The sequence below is a fragment of the Pristis pectinata genome, chromosome 14, assembly GCF_009764475.1.
Source record: "Pristis pectinata isolate sPriPec2 chromosome 14, sPriPec2.1.pri, whole genome shotgun sequence".
Taxonomy (NCBI): domain Eukaryota; kingdom Metazoa; phylum Chordata; class Chondrichthyes; order Rhinopristiformes; family Pristidae; genus Pristis; species Pristis pectinata.
The window spans coordinates 2,007,490-2,025,045 of NC_067418.1; the positions used below are offsets into that span (position 1 = coordinate 2,007,490).

At 42.4% G+C, this 17,556-nt stretch overlaps 1 protein-coding gene across 4 annotated transcripts in view; it reads left to right on the forward strand.

Moving 5' to 3' along the window:
- Positions 1–17,556, forward strand: part of usp47 (ubiquitin specific peptidase 47) — a 151,263-nt gene that overhangs the window by 54,552 nt on the left and 79,155 nt on the right. For 2 of the 4 annotated variants that reach the window (XM_052028846.1, XM_052028847.1), the window contains exons 1-4: positions 47–106; positions 6,872–7,075; positions 11,012–11,125; positions 16,118–16,268. In XM_052028846.1, coding sequence (XP_051884806.1) covers positions 50–106; positions 6,872–7,075; positions 11,012–11,125; positions 16,118–16,268 — 526 coding nt within the window. In that variant the 5' untranslated portion in view covers positions 47–49. Of the gene's footprint in view, positions 1–46; positions 107–6,871; positions 7,076–11,011; positions 11,126–16,117; positions 16,269–17,556 lie in introns of those variants that run through there. The other 2 variants (XM_052028850.1, XM_052028849.1) reach the window with 1 other exon arrangement.

Sequence of the window (17,556 nt, forward strand, 5' to 3'; positions counted from 1 at the left end):
ATTCCATAAGTTTAAAATGTGTAATTTTATCTTTTGTGTATCTTAGGGGATGTTTTGGAGTTGCAGACAAAGTATCTTTGATGAAATGAAGAAGAAATTCTCTCAGGTAGTATTAGTATTGCATTGACTGGAAAGTATTAACAGGCTGTGAACGATAGATTGGCATGTGGCAGAGATGGTTTGGCAATAACAAGGGCTTCACATTTGTTGTGGCAATCTGGAGCACTACTAACAAAAAAGCAAATGGATTTGGCTTGTCTTTCCTATTCAGTTTGTTTTATCTGCCATAATGTAGGTATGTTTTCAGTTGATTAGAACCTGAGAATCCATGTGTTGTTCAGTGGCCATTGATAACCTTTGCTCCTTTCTTGTATAACTTGCTACAAGTTTTGAGTGACTGCACAGTAGCACCAGCTACTTCTCCACCTGTGGAACATTCTCCTTTCACAGCATATGCTTTCCTGACTTTCTAGTGCTTGGCTTCTGCATAACATTTTAAAAGGAAGCTTGTGTAGCTTTTTTTTAACTATTGTGTGGTGCCTTTTGGTGGTTTTGAATTGTTTCTGTTTGCTTTAACCTCTCCGCAATGTGGTGCGGCCATTTTAAACATGCAGTAGGCTCGAAACAGAGCAGCCTTCAATTAAATTTAATCTGTCCTTACCTAAGGCAAAGAAAAATTCAGAATTAATTAAAAAGTAGTGTTGAGATGATGTGTTCTTAAATGCAAATGTTGGGCCTTTGACATACATTAGGGCAAACTTCCAACATTTACTGATGTTGCCCATCATTAAATCACTGCAATAAGCAGATTCATAATGTGCAAGTTGATGTTGTCTCCAGAGTATCTACCTTTAGGATGATGCAACTGAAAGAATGTAAGCATTATGCCTCTCTGCTGTCATATAAATTGAATTCCCTTGGCTGGAAGCAGTAGAAGTTCAGAGATCTATGGGATTCTGGGGGCAATGGCTTTTGCATGTAACTCATTAAAATTCTGTGGACAAGAACCAAAATTATTCCAAAAGGTTGAAACAGAAAGGAAAAAAACTAGCAATACTCAGCAGATTAGGCAGCATCTATAGAAAAAGAGTTTCACGTTGAAGACCTTCAACCTGATGATAAGGTGGAACGATAACTCTGTTTCTCTTTCCATACGTGCTGCCTAACCTGCTAAGTGTTTCTTGTTTTATTTCAGATTTCCAACATGGCACAAAAACAGGCCCTTTGGCCCCAACTCATCCATGCCAACCAAACTGCCTACCTGAGCCAGTCCCATTTGCCCGAGTTTGGCCCATATCTCTCTTCAACCTTTCCTATTAATGAACCTGTCTAAATCACTTTTAAACATTGTAATCGTGCCCTTCTCTGGTGGCTTGTCCCCCATACCCACCATCTACTATGGAAAATGTTATCCCTCAGGTCTCCTTTAAAATCTTTCCTCGCTCACCTTAAACCTGTGCCCTCTAGTTTTAGACTCCCCTTCCTTGGGAAAAAGACTGACACCTTATCTTTGCCCTTCATGATTTTATTTATCTCTATAAGGTCATCCCTCAGTCTCCTATGCTCTAGAGAAAAAAGCTCCAGTCTTTTCAGTGTCTGCTTTATAACTCAAGCCTTCCAGTACCATTAATATACTTTTGGATCTTTTCTGTATCCCTTCTAGCTTAATGACATCCTTCCTACAGCTAGGCGACCACACAATACTCCAAGTGCAGTCTCAGCAATGTCATACAGTTGTAACGTGATGTCTCGGTTGTACTCAATCTGCAGTTTTTTTTGATTTTCATATTCCAAAAGGCAAGTGGGTTGGGCAAAGCTGAAGCATGCAGCAGCTGGGATAAGCTCCAATTAGACACCATCTAGAATATTGAAAGTTGTTCTGGATGCCACACCTTGGGATGGATATACGGGTTTTGGAGGGAATGCAGTAATTTACCACTGTAATGCTCTACCATTGGGCCATTAGCTACAAAACTCCAGCTGAAATTCCCGGGACTGAGACCTGTCCTGCTCCTGTTGCTTCCAAGCTGTTCTGTCAGTTGTTTGCTGGTCTGTTGAATCAGACATAGACTTGTGGATTGGCAAGAGTTTAATTTCTTTGTTATAGATGCCAGCAGATATTGGCCTTTGAATGCAATGCCTTTGAAGCCTTTCAGTAACTAAATGAGAAACTATTGGAATGAATAGTGCCGTGGACTCTCCCTGCAGCTATTGAGGATCATCGGTTCAGTTTAATGCCATCCTGCTTATCTCATGGCCAGGAAGCAGCCATTACTTGACTTTGTCTAGCATTTGTAAGCAGCTTTGTGGAGCCCTACTGCCTGATTACTTCACTGGTAAAGCCAAGATACTTAGCACATTTACTCAAAGAAAATTACCTTCAAGAACATTTTGTCAAATGCAGCTCAAGATGCCTTGCCTCCCCTTATTGTAAATGAGTCTATAAGCAAGCCATTTATTATTGTGCTGTCAGTAGCATATGTTGTAAAATTTGACTCATTAGTTTTTTCTAATATTGCATAAAATGTACAACCCCAACAGGCTATTTAGCCCAACCTGCCCATGTTACTGTTTATTCTCCACGTATGCCAACTCCCATCTCTATCACCCCTTTTTGACATGTATTCCTTTCTTACAGTTGTGGTTTCCCCTTAAATGCTTCTCTGCTATGCAGCTCAACAGTTGTCTGAAATTTTGATTAGTGACTACCTTGGTGCTGGTAGAATAAGAGATGCTTTGCACCCCTAGTGAGAGGCCGGTGATGCCTTGATGCACCCTACACTTTTAGTCCTTGTGTTTTATGACAGCGTCACTTGCAGGTTTGGGAACTTCATGCTTGCCATGCCTAACATATGGGTTTGTTTTGTGTTGGAGAGAGAGTATTTTCTGTCATCTGCAACTAATATGGTAAAGGGCAGAATGTAAATTTATTCAATTTGTGTCAAGTTCTTCAACCTGTTACAATTGTAAATTATCACATTTGCCAGCCAGTTGAAATGAGGTAATTATTGCTATTAACCTTAGGGTTTTATTGAATCTATTAACACAGTACAAAAATATCTGACTCTTCATTGTGTTTCTTTGAAAACTGTGGTACCTGCCAATTGGCAAACAAAGCACAACAGATTGTACATGCACAGGGCCTTGCATCTCTAGGGAAATATCTGCGTGTTTAGAAGTCTGGTCCTTGTTGTGCACACAAGTGGTAGCCAGTGTACATGGAGGAACATCCCACAAAGTGCAATGAGCGAATGGTGTGGGAAGATGGTGGTGAGAATCTCCATTACTTCTGTTCAGATCATATGGTATTGTTTACATCCACCTGAACAGAGATTTTGTTTGACAGCTCCTAAAACCTGCAGTCTCCCAAATACTTTATGATTAATGCTGACTCTGAACTCAAATCATGGAATGTGACTTGAACATACAGCTTTTTTTAACTCAAACAAGGGTGAATGCATCAAACCCAGTTAGTTGAAGTAAAAATTAACCTCCTTGCATTCCAAGCCAGGCTGACTTCTGTGCTTTTATTATAGTGAGTTTTGTTGCTATTCTGCAAACAGCACTGCATCGGATGTCCAAAACTGCACGTTTGGATAGAAGTGCTGGCAGTGTCCATATCACCTTCAATTCTTGAGTCACTGTTGACCCGTGATACTCAACAATTTTTTGGATGGATTTTTACAAAGTTTTTTTGTGGCTTAACAAACTTACTGTTAGATTAACCAGACTAAATGGATTCACACCATAAGCAGGGGATGGATATAATGACTATTACTTCCAGAGCACAGATTTTAAGTTGATAATTGATGTTAAAAACATTTCTATAGAAGAAAAATCCAATTTTCTATCAACTATGTTGGTAAGGCTGTGAAGAATGCCTGATGTGTTGGAAAGGCCACCTGTGCCTTGATACGGGGTAGGAATACATACCTATAAACCAGAATCTTGCTTCACAACTGTCTAAGGTGCAGTCTCAAAGTTTGCACTGGATCTTGTCCAGGGTAACCAAGTTCTTTTGTTGCTGCTTTGTCTGTTTTCAATAATACACATAGAACAAGATACTTCCAATTCTGAGACTGCTATTGTGTGAAATCTTTTGTCTTCCACTAGTAGTATTTTACAGAAACACATAATTAATGTCCATGGTAAAGTTCTTTAAGCTTCAAGTCACATTGCAGGGTTAGGGGCATTTTCAGTAAGAGTAAGGTGCAGCAGATTTGTTATATTTTAGATTATTCGATAAAATCATGTCCATTTATTGCCATGATATGGAATGAATACTGTTGCATTAGCAGTGAATAAGGAACAAGTTACAATCAAGTCATGAAACAAATTCAAGGACTTCGTAGTTGCCATGGGATTCTTTTTCTCTTCAATTCAGGTTTGGTTTATTGGTTTATTATTGTCAGGTGTACCAAGACACAGTGGATAAACTTTAGTTGCGTGCCATTCAGGCGGATCATGCTGTACATAGGTACATCAGCATAATAATGCAGAATATCGTGTAAGAAGCTACAGAGAAAGTGATACATTGAAGAGGATAGCTAGAAGTATATTTGGTGCAAATTCTGTCGGGTCAGAACCGGCCAGTTTCCGTCATTGCCCGGACTGGTCCTTGATCTCCATATACAGCTGTGGTAACTGCCAGGTTTCAGATATAAAAGAACTCGTGTGACTGCTGCAGCTGTCTATTCTGCCATGTCAATGAGATGAAAGAGAGCCTAACGTAACTGTTACATTCCCATGGAAGATAGACAGTGGCAGAGAGCATGAGAGGGGGAAAATAGGAAAAGATGCCATATTGTAGTGGAGGGGGAAGAGCTGTCATGTTGTGGGGAAAGGTGTTGATTTGTCAAGGAGGGGTTGAAAGGGGAAGTGATGTATTGTGGGGGAGAAGTGTAATGAGAGGAGGGGTGTGTACAGTGGAGGGGAAGAAGGAATGTGTAATGTGCTGGGTGCTGCTGTGGTGAAAAGATGGAAGTGATTTGCACAATTTTCAGTGGGGGGGAAACTAATAAACATTCTTAGGCACTTTCTCTGGATTGAGGATGATTTCCTTTCAGTCAGGCTTTCTGGGTTCTGATGATGCCAATGTGAGAACCACAGACTCTTCCACAGATAGGGCAGGCAGATGCAGGGGGTGAGGTGTTGCACTTGGGCAGCTTACACTAAGTTTCTCTGTGCATAGGCTTGAGGTTCACAATTCCGTCCCAAAGGCTACTTCTCCAGTTTGTGTGGTCATGATCCAGAGATTCCGAAGAATCAAAGGAGATGTTGCAGTTCATCAAGGAGTCTTTGAGCCTATCTCTGAATCTTTTCCTCCATCCTGGTAGTCTCTTCCTGTTTCAGAGCTCAGAATAGTGTCTACCTGTGTCAGTCTGGTGTCAGACATACAAACAATGTGGTCTGCCTAACGTAGCAGACTGAGTGTAACTAGAACCCCAGTGCTCGGAACTGTTGGCCTGGGAAGGGACACTGATGTCAGTTTGCTCATCATGAGTGAACGTGGAGGATTTTGCAGAGACGGCATCGGTGAACCTTGTATGATGACATGATTGTTTTAAAAATTAATCATAATTAGCTCATAACCTCTTATCCATAAAAGCATTTTGAAGTGCAAAACTTCATTCCCTCAGAATAATTGTGTGATTTTAAAATTAATGTTATCTTATTTTTTTAAAGTAATGCCTTTTTTAATCTTCCCTCTGATTTTTACTTGCCAATGCTGTCTATATGAATTATTTAATCTGAATAGGTGGTCAACGTGTTGTTTGACACCCCAGATGGTTCCGAAGTGAAATTTACACTGGAATAAAGCAAAGCCATGCTGTAGGGGCCATGAAATCTTTTCTTGAGGTTGGCAGCACACACAGTACTTCCACCATTGACCACAGTGTTGGTGTGAGAAATTCACTGATGGAGGTACTTCTCTCCTGATTAAGCACATGAGATAGAAGGTCAAGATTACATAACTAACCAGGGGCTGAGACACCCCACAGCAAGAAACTGGAGACCATATGAAGTTGGGAAAAAATGTATGATAAAGGTAGTGACAGAAGTGTTAGTGACTGGAGTATAAGATGAGTAGCAAGAAGACGGGAGCGAAGAGGAATTGTTTCTCAGTGCCTGCAGTGGAAGCAAATTCAGTAGTAACTTTCAAACAGGAATTGGATAGGTACTTGAAGGAGAAGGTAAATTACTGGGCTACAACTAAAGCAACAGGAGTGGAAATGATGAAGTCAGCCCAGGCACATCAGGCCGTGGACACACAAATTCACGGAGCATGGAAATGGGCCCTTCAACCCACCAAGTCTCTGCCAACCAATTTAAATTCTGTACAGCATCAGAGGTCAGGATCAATCCTGGGTGCTGGAGCTGTGAGGCAACAGCTGTCCCAACTTTGCCACTGTGCCACCTACATGTCTGCTCAGCCTCCCTACCGACGTTTAACACTTCTCAAAATTAAATTTCATTTGCTGCCTGTTTGCCCATTTCACCAGCCTGTCTATAAGTAGTGATCCCAATACCAACCCCTGAGGAACTCCACTGCAGATGTCCCTTCAATCTGAAGAATAAATGTTCTTTCTCACTCTGATATTGTGGATTCCATAGGTTTAGAGTATGCATTTTTTGTTTACGAAGTTTCTGATGTGTGCAAATGATTTCAGTTGAGTTCTGTTGCTTGTTCTGGATATTTACTTCAATTCTATTGTCTGTAGGGACAAATTCATGTTGTTTTGTTTATTATAACTGGGTGAGACAGATATGGTGCAGTCAAAAGCCTTGAAAATAATGAATGGTGAAGTTTTGTTTCTGTGATCTATAAATGCTGCTACTCTGTATTTAAAAATAACTAATGTCTTTGCAGTCAGAGACAGCAGCAGATGAACCACGGGTGCTGTGTATTGTTCAGGACACCACTAACGCCAAGGTGGTCACTCAGCGGCTCACTCTAAACCTTCCCGCGTCAACTCCAGTCAAGCAGCTGTTCGATGACGTCTCGGCGAAAGCAGGCTACGTCAATGGCACCTTTGAGTTAGTCTGGAGCAATGGTCTGAACAACCCTGACCAGGTGAGCTTAAGAGTGAACTCTCACTTCTTGGGGCAATGATGTCCAACCTCATCACATATGTTTAGTGTGGTTTCCAACAATCTTGATCAAGAAACAAGTAGAGTAAGTCATAAAGTGCAAAAGGAATCTCTCTGCAAGCTAACGGCCAAGGCCATGAGCCATGGACTCTCCATAGATTCTGGTGTTTTCTCAGCTTTAGAACAGTGCATCTCTACTGAAGGATAATAAAGCTTTTACCTTAAATTGTCTGTTTGCTTACAGTCTGAGTTTGCCCTTGAAGCCTGCTTATTCCTGGAGCGTGTTTCTGGGTGCTGTCTCTCCCAATGCACCTGGGAGGCCTTGGCTCAATTGCGAACTTGCTCCTTGATATTGTTCCCACTAATGGATGATCTATATAGTCCTAGTGGTGAACTTGGACCTCTTATTTCTTAATTCTAGGTAGATAGATTCTCTCTCTCCAGCACAGCAATGTTAATGATGCTCTCCTTGACAAACCTGCTGCTACCTTCCCTTCCTTTCTTAAAGCACCTTTGAATCAGGAATTTTTGGAATCCATTCCTGCCCTTTAAACAATTCTCTGTTACTACCACAACATAGTAGTCACTGTCCCTTCAATTCGTAAACATGTTTCTTGCATTTACCCACTATAAACCTATCTTCGACCTTGCTGCACGTTTTCTTCAGCTGGTTTGTCAATGAATGCTTATTTCTTATTCTGGAGCTATTTATCTCACCCAATTCTCTTCATGCCCTTTTTTCTCTTGTTCAATGCTGCCTCATGCCGACCTCTTGTTTGTGAGCATCTCAGTTGGAGCTTCCCCACTGTTAAATAGATAAAGGGTGGTAGTTCTGAGACCAACATGGGTTGCATGCTGGTGCGGCAGATAGTGCTGCTGCCTTCCAGCTCCAGCAAGGCAGCTTTAATCGTGACCTTGGCTGCTGTCTGTGTGGAGTATGTGTGTTCTTCCTGTACCCATGAGGGTGTCTATCAAGTGCTCTGGTTTCCTTTCACATCTGAAAGATGTAGATAAATTGACCACTGTAAATTACCCCTTGGTTGGTAAGATCATCAGAGGGGAAATGATGGGCATGTGAGAGAAAATAAGTTGCATGGGATTGCATCTCTGGGATCTGGCGTGGACCCAGTGGGCTGAATGGCCTCCTATGGTCATGGTAAGAAAACTCACCTGACAAATTTAAGTAGATTATCTGGGCCAGTATTGTATGAGTATTGAGAGAGTCCCCTAATGCGATTGCTTTCCTAGTCTTGCTATTCTGTAGTCTCATTTGTGGCCAAAGGAGTATGTTGCCTCTCTGGTGCTAGAGTCAAAAATGTCTGAGCAGTAGACTATGACACATGTTCTGCTCCCTGGCCTGTAGTTTTCCTGCCTTGTCTCCCTTTTTTGAATAAAGGGGTTATATTTACTGTTTTCCAATCTAATGGAACCTTCCCTGAATCAAATGTGCAAGGGTAACCTTGAGAACAAGTACTGAGTGTATTTGGGATGGTCTCTGAAAGCATTGGGTTGAGGAATCAACCAGGGAGCAGGCTGTTTTAGATCTGGCATCAAGTAATGAGACATGATTAATTGATAGGAAAGTAAAGGAACCCCCCAAGAGTAGCATGCTAGAATTTCAAATTTAGTTTGAAGGTGGGAAACTTGGGTCTGAAACTAATGTCCTATGTTTAAATCAATGCAATTACAGTGGTAGGAAGGCAGAGCTAGCTAAAGTGAACTGGCAGAATAGATTAAAGGGTGGAATGGTAGATATTTGCTGAGACTTTTAAAATATCTCCTTGAAGGTATATACCGGTGAGAAAGAAAAGCTCTACAAGGAAGCATTATCCATGACTAAATAAGGAATTTTAGGATGGTATCTGATTGAAAGAAAAGGCATACAATGTTGTGAAGACTAGTGGTAATAAGAACTTCTACAGGGATATAGAAAGAGAGCAGCTAAAGTAAGCATCAGTGCTTATTGGATGACACTGAGAAATCAATAATGGGAAATGGAGAATTGGCAAGGATTCAAACAAATTGTTTTGGATCAGCCCTCAAGGTAGGAAACCAAAACTATCTCAGTAGTAGATAACCAAGGGGCTAAAGAGAGGGGGAAAAATTTAAAATGATCTCCATCACTAGAGGAAAAAGTGCTGGCCAAACTAGCAGGCCAGCAAATCCCTTGGTTTTAAAAGAAGTGGCTGCAGAGACGGTGAATGCTTTAGTTGTTATGTACCAAAACCCATCATTGCAGTAACAGCAGAATATTTGGAAAGTTGTAAGACAGTTAAGCAGAGTCACTATGGTTTTATGTGAGGGCAATAGTGTTTGACAATTTACTAGAGGTCTTTGAAGTATTAACATAGGCTGCATAAAGGGGAATCAGTAGATATTGGTGTTTGGATTTGCAGATGGCCGATGGTAAGGTTCTAGATAAAAGGCTGCATCGTAAGATTGCAGAGGATTGAAAAGGATAGGGGATTGGCTAACAAGTGGCAGGATACATGGATCATTTTTGGATTGACAGTGAATAATTAGTGGGTGCTCGAGGCATCAGTACTGGTACCTCAACCATTCACAATCTCTAATGACCTGGATGGAGGGACTGAGTGTACTCAGGCCAAATTTGCTGCTGATTCGAAGATAGGCGCTTAGCAAGTTGTGAGGATGGCACAAAAGAGCCTGCAAAGGGATATAGGTTAAGAGAGTAGGCAAGAAGTTGGCAAATGGAGTATAATGTAGAAAATGTGAGGTTAGCCACTTGGGAAGGAAGATGAAAAAGCAAAATATTTAAATAGTGAGATATAAGGTTTACTCAGTTTTACAGGGCTCCTGTGGGAGCACACATAGCATGTTCCTAAAATATGGCCTCTATTCAAGGCAGTGCAAAGATGGTTCACTAGATTGATTCGTGGGGAAAGGTGTTCGACTTGTGCGTAAAGATGGAATGAATTGACCCTATGCTCACTGGAGCTTAGAAGAATGAAGTGATCTTATTGAAACACAAGATTATGAGGGGGGTTGACAGGGTGGAAAGTAAGCTAATATTCACCCTAGTGGGGATATCTAGAACTAGGGGCTTAGTCTAAGAATAGGAGTTCATTCACTTAAGACGTGACGAAGAGTTTCTTCTGAGGGTCTTGACTCCTTGGAATCTTCTACCTGAATGAGCTGTAGAGATGGAGTCATTGAAGCAGTAAGTGACAGATGTTTGAAGAGAGAGTCAGGGTATGTAGAAAGAGCAGGAAGGTGGTGCTGAGGCTTAGATCGAATATTCCATGATATTTGTTGGATGGCAGAGCAGGCTTGGCAGGCTGATGGTCCACTCCTCCTGTTTCATGTGTTCTTGTGTATTTGGTGCCTTTGGTTACTCAAGCTTGGGATCCCAAATGCTTTATTAATCTGAATTTAAAAATTGAAAATGCTTGGAAACACTCAGCAGGCCAGGCAGCATCTGTGGAAGAAAACAAAGTTAACATTTCAGATCCAAGACCCTTGTTAAGAACGGGAAAGGAGAAAGCAAGTGTCTGCAGTAGAAGGGAAGTAAGTGTAATAAAGGGAATATCTTTGATAGGGTGAGACCAGATGAATTAATATGGCATTTAGAATCAAATTATGGTTCTTTGTTTGTGTAATGTGTTGCATGGAGAGATGTGCGACATGCCTAGCAAGCCAGACTATACTAATGGTTTTGGACCTGAAACGTTAACTGTGTCTCACTCCACAGATGCTGCTTGACTTGCTGAGTGTTTCCAGCATTTTCTGTTTTTATTTCAGATTCCCAGCATCTGCAGTTCTTATTTTGCTTTATTCACCTGTCCCACCACTTGCATTTCGTGTACATCCTCCCCCTAGGCATGTTTGGTTTTAGTGTCTAAAATTGTACTGTTTAGCCTGTATTGTTTCTCTGTAAACATTATTTTGTCTGTTCCAGAGCCCCCTGGATTATACCAGTGAAAAATCTCTCACTGATTCTGGATTTGAACCAGGAAAGAAAAACTTCCTTCATCTCACAGATAAAGATGGAGAGCAGCCCCAGTTTGCATCGGTAGGTGGCCTTGCCCTTTGACAAGGCATTAATTGTCGTCGGAGCTAACTAATATTTAGAATTGATTCGCTTTCTGGTTCGTGTAGGTTCCACTTCAGTGAGTTTTGAGACTCCACTACAAATACGAACAAGTAAGCTTTACAGCCACTTCAGAATGTTTGTTGTGTGTGTGATACTTTGGGTGCTGGAGAGATCTTGAGGTATTAGGCAGTATACAGGCATAGATACATGGAAGTGCTTAGCAGGTCAGAACATAGAACAGTACAGCACAGTACGGGCCCTTCAGCCCATGATGTTGTGCTGACCTATATTAACACCTACTCCTTGATCAATCTAACCCTTCCCTCCTACACAGCCCATAACCCTCCAGTTTACTTGTATCCATGTGCGTATCTAAGTCTTTTAAATTTCCCTATTATATCAGTCTCTACCACCAACCCCGGCAGTGTGTAAAGAACCTACCTCTGACATCTCACCTGAACATTCCTCCTCTGACCTTAAACAGATATCTGGTATTGGCCATTGCTGCCCTGGGGAAAAGGTGCTGGCTGTCCACTCTATCTATGCCTCTCAAAATCTTGTACACCTCTATCAAGTCGCCTCTCATCCTGCATCGCTCCAAAGAGAAAAGTTCTAGCTCATAAGACGTGTTCTCTGATTCAGGCAGCATTCTGGTAAATCTCTTCTGCACCCTCTTTAAAGCTTTCACATCCTTCCTATAATGAGGTGACCAGAACTGAACACTAAACTCTAATAAGTGTGGTCTAACCAGAATTTTATAGAGCCGCAACATTACCTTGCGGCTCTTGAACTCAATCCCCTGACTAATGACGGCCAGCACACCATATGCCTTCTTAACCATCCTAGCAACCTTGAGGGATCTATGGACTTGGACCCCAAGATCCCTCTGTTCCTCCACACTGCTAAGAATCCTGCTATTAACCTAGTACTCCACCTTCAAGTTCGTTCTTTCAAAGTGTATCACTTCACACTTTTCCGGATTGAACTCCATCTGCCACTTCTCCATCCAACTCTGCATCCTGTCTATATCTTGTCGTAACCTACGACAACCTTCTACACTATCCACAACACCACCAACCTTTGTCATCTGCAAACTTACTAACCCAACCCTCCACTTCCTCATACAAGTCATTTATAGAAATTACAAAGAGCAGGGGTCCTAGAACAGATCCCTGCGGAACAACACTAGTCACCAACCTCCAGCCAGAATACTCTCCAGCTACTGCCACCCTCTGCCTTCTGTGGGCAAGCCAATTCCAAATTGTACACAACCAAGTCTCCATGGATCCCATGTTCATGACTTTCTGGATGAGCCTATCATGGGGAACCTCGTCAAACGCCTTACTAAAGTCCATATACACCACATCCACCACCCTACCGTCATCAATTTGTTTTGTCACCTCTTCGAAAAACTCAGGCTCGTGAGGCATAACCTACCCCTCACAAAGCTATGCTGACTATCCCTACTAAGACTATATTTCTCCAAATGCTTGTAAATCCTGTCCCTAAGGATCCTCTCCAATAGCTTGCCCACCACTGATGTAAGACTCACTGGTCTCTAATTCCCAGGATTATCCCCATTACCCTTCTTGAACAAGGGAACGACATTTGCCATCCTCTAATCCTCTGGTACCACTCCTGCATCCAGGGAGGACGCAAAGATCATTGTCAGCGCCCCAGCAATCTCTTCCCTCGCTTCCCGTAGTAACCTGGGATATATCGCAACCGGCCCCGGGGACTTATCTATCCTAATGTTCTTCAGAAGTTCCAACACTGCCTCCTTTCTTAACCTCAATATGCTCCAGCACATTAGCCTGTTTTACACTGACCTCACATTTGTCAAAGTCCCTCTCCCTAGTGAACTCTTGATGCAAAGTATTCATTAAGGACCTTCCCTACCTCCTCCATCTCCAGGCTCATGTTTCCCCCTTTATCCCTGAGCAGTCCTACCCTCATTCTAGTCATCCTCCTGTTCTTCACGTACATGTAGAATGCCTTTGGGTTTTCCTTTATTCTACTTGCCAAGGCCTTCTTGTGTCCCCTTCTAGCTCTACTAAGTCCCCTCTAAAGCTCCTTCCTGGTTACCTTATAATTCTCAAGAGCCCCATCTGATTTTTGCTTCCTAAACCGTAAGTATGCTTCCTTCTTCTGTTTGACTAAATCTTTCGCCTCTCTGGTCAACCATGGTTCCTTTACCCTGCCAGCCTTTCCCTGTCTCAGTGGGACAAACCTATCCAGAACCCCATGCAAGTTGTCCCTAAATAGCCTTCACATTTCTGCTGTGCATTTCCCTGAGAACATCTGTTCCCAATTTACGCTCCCAAGTTCCTGCCTAATACCATTGTAATTAGCCCTCCCCCAATTAAAAACTTACCCATGTCACCTGCTCCTCTCCTTGTCCATGGCTATGCTAAAGGTCAGAGAGTTATGGTCACTATCCAACTTGCTCACCCACCGAGAGTTCTGTCACCTTACCAGGTTCATTGCCTAGTACTGGATCCAGTATGGCCTCTCCTCTAGTCGGCCTGTCCACATACTTCCTGGACACAACAAATTCTGCCTAATCTAAACCTTTTGCACTAAGGAGATGCCAATCAATATTAGGGAGTTTGAACTCTCCCATGAGAACAACCCTGTTATTTTTTGCACCTTTCCAAAATCTGCCTACTTATCTGTTCCTCAGTGTCCTGGTGGCTATTCAGGGGCCTATAGAATACTCCCAATAGAGTGATCACTCCCTTCCTGTTTCTGATTTTCACCCACACTGACTCAGGATACAATCCCTCTCCGACATCCTCCATTTCTGCAACTATCCCTGATTAGCAATGCCGCTAACCCCCACCACCCCCCCACCCCCTTCTTTTACCTCCCTCCCTATCCCTTTTGAAACATCTAAACACCGGAACATCAAGCAGCCAGTCCTGCCCTTGCAACAGCCAAGTCTCTGTAATGGCCACAACATCGTAATTCCACGTACTAATCCATGCTCTCAGTTCATCACCATTATTCTGAACACTTCTCGCATTAAAGTAAAGACATTTCAACCCATCCAACTGGCTGTGTTTATGACCCATCCACTGTGTGTCCGTCTGCACAATGCATCTACCTTTCCACCAACTGCTCTATCATCTGACCTAACACTCTGGTTCCCATCCTCCTGCCAACCTAGTTTAAACCCTCCCCAACAGCTCTAGCAAACCTGTCCACAAGGACATTGGTCCCTCTCGAGTTCAGGTGCAATTCATCCCTTTTCTACAGGTCATACCTTCCCCAGAAGAGATCCCAGTGATCCACAAATCTGAAACCCTGCCCTCTGCACCAACTCCTCAGCCATATATCTGTCTGTCATACCTTCCTATTCTTACCCTCGCTGGCATGTGACACAGGCAGCAATCCAGAGATTACCACACTTGAGGTCCTGCATTTTAGCTTCCTTCCTAACTGCCTATATTCCCTCTTCAGGACGTCATCCCTTTTCCTACCAATGTGTACCATGACTTCTGGCTGTGTACACATCCTGCAACCTAGATGTGACTGCCTCCTGGTAACTCCTTAAGAATGCTGTGGACCCAATCTGAGACGTCTCTGACCCTGGCATCTGGGAGGCAACATACCATCCAGTTTTGTTCTCGTCCATAGAATCTCCTATCTGTTCCTCTAACCAATGAACCCCCTATCACTACTCTACTTCTCTTCTCCCCCCTTCCCTTCTGTGCCACAGAGCTGGACTCAAGTGCCAGAGACCTAGCTGCTGTGACTTTACTCTGGTAGGTTCTCCCCTCCTGCCCCCAAACAGTATCCAAAACGATATACGTTATTGAGGGGAACGGCCACAGGGGTACCCTGCACTGACTGCCTGTTCCCTTTCCCTCCCCTGGCGGTCAGGTCACCCAGCTACCTTCATCCTGCAACCAATAGAGTGATCACTCCCTTACTGTTTCTGATTTTCACCCACACTGACTCCTGGTAACTCCTGTCTATCACCTCCTCAGTTTCCTGAATAATCCGGAGTTCATCCAGCTCCAGTTCCCTAATGCAGTCTGTAAGGAGCTGCAGCCAGATGCACTCTTGCAGGTGTAGTCATCAGGGACACTGGAGGACTCCCTGACTTCCCAAATCCTGCAAGAGGAGCATACTACTGCTCTGACTGCGATTCCCACTGCTCTAACTCTGCAATACCAAAGAAAGGAAAGACAACTTACCAGAACCTCACCTTAGTGTCCTCTCACTTCCTCCACCTCTTCACGCTGAAGCCTCTTGAGCCAAAGCCTCAAGGCCACACTCTTACACTGAGCCACTCACACAATGACTGCTCCACAATGGCTGCTCTGCTTGAGCTTACCATTTTATTGGCATCTGTAGGGAGAGAAATAGGGTTCATGTTTCCAAACAATGGTCTTTCATCAGAAAAGTTCCATTTCTAATGAATGGCCGTTAATCAGAACACTAACTCTGTTTCTCTCTCTGCAGATGCTGCCTGACCCACTAAGAACTTGCAACATTTTCTTTTCTTTCAGATTTCCAACATCTACAATGTTTAGATGATGCACAAACCAAGTGAGAATTTTTTTTTGAGCTAGTCCAAGAACATCATTAAAGCTCGAGTGTAGTGGCAGCAAAGATGAAATGAAGTCATAGCTCTTAGTCTGAGGCACAAGATTAATATGCAGCACTTTCTTATATCCATTTGGTGACTCGATTAATACTAGTACTGACCTGGAGAACAGATTGTACCTAATATGAGGCAGGAACTGATGAATTGCTGCATTCTCAAGCAATAAAATGATGTACTAAACATGCCAGTAGGAATTCTTTGATTGCAGAAAAATTACCTCTTCCATCAAATTTGTAATTATGGAGTGACAGTTTATCAGCTGTAATTTACTTAGGACCCCTTCAAGCATCTCTTGATGGTCTTAATCATTTGTAGGCTAGAAGGATATATGACTTGTGTATGCAATATCTCTGCAGGATGAGTCTGGTACAGCAGAAAGCAGTGGACATGATGACAGCACTCAGGAAAGGATTATTGGCCCTCAACTGAGGGAAAACTCTGTGGGTTGTGGAGATTACAGTAATCACAGCTACTCGTACTCTCCCATCCTGGGAAAGTCGGAAACGGGTGAGTGAGAAATGCACATCAAGTGTCCTCTGCCCAGAACTATACTTTTGTAATGTTTTTCTATTTATTTCACTGCTGGGCTTTTTGAGAAGTTACTTACTTATCAGGAATGTTAAAAATTATGCAAAAGTTTACATGGAGTTTGAAAACGAAAGCAAAATGTAATTCTTTGGGTGCTAAGATGCAGTAATCTGGGAAATGTGAAAAATCCACGTGGAACTATTGTTTCCTGGAGTCATTCACATCTAAAAATATGGCTTTTCTTTGAGAGCATTTGGGCCATTGGAGTCTTCATCTTGTTGTCTGGTGTGCTTCTTTGTTTAAAACTTCATTTGAAAGTTTGTGGTTATTTTTGCATTGTGCCTTGGTTTGTTCATGGTCTGGCTTTGACTGGAGATGAAGTATTAACTGAATACTATAATTTCCCATTGCCTAATACACGGTCACATCGACTTCCTGCTTCTTGCTTGGTCTATTGAGTAACACAACTATAACTAGTAAAGAGAGAGATGACAGGTTATGCTGTTTCTCACAGTGTCAGTTAAGAGGTGAATGCTGGTTAGCACATAGGATGGGAAGACAATGAATAACTTTCTGCTGTTCAGATATCTGGGCATTATGTCTATTTCTCAAGCAGATGGGGGATGGTGGTGGTTTCTCAGTTTAATGTCTCCTTCTGCACCATTCATTAAAGTCATGGCTATTCTTATTACCACAGCACCACTTTCCTGCACTAACTCCATACCCTTCTATTCTCTTAATATCTAAAAATCTTATTGATCCCTGACTTGAATGCACTCAGTGACTGAGCCTCCATAGCCTTGGGTAAAGAATTCCATAGAGTTGCTGTCCTCTTGAGTAAAGATACTTTTACACTGATCTGAATCACTGAACCCTTTATTTTTAATCCTGTGAACCCTGGATCTAGACACCTGAGCAAAGAGAAACATCAGTTTCACATTTACCTTGCCAAGACTAGTAAGAATTCTGTTTGCTTCATTGAGATCACTTTGCATTCTTCTGAACTCAAGGGGTACAGGCTTAATCTATTTACTCTCTCCTAAAGGACAAATAGCCCCATCTCAGATATCAATCTGGTAAACATTCGCTGTACTTGCTCTATCATTATCCTTGCAAAGGGAGACCAGACTTGTGCATAATGTGTCTGACTAGGCCCCTATTTAATTGGAGAAAGACATTTGTACCCTTGTATTCAGATCCTTTCGCAATAAAGGCCAATGCATTGCTTATTGCCTTACTTGTATCCTGAACCCACATGTTGTTTCAT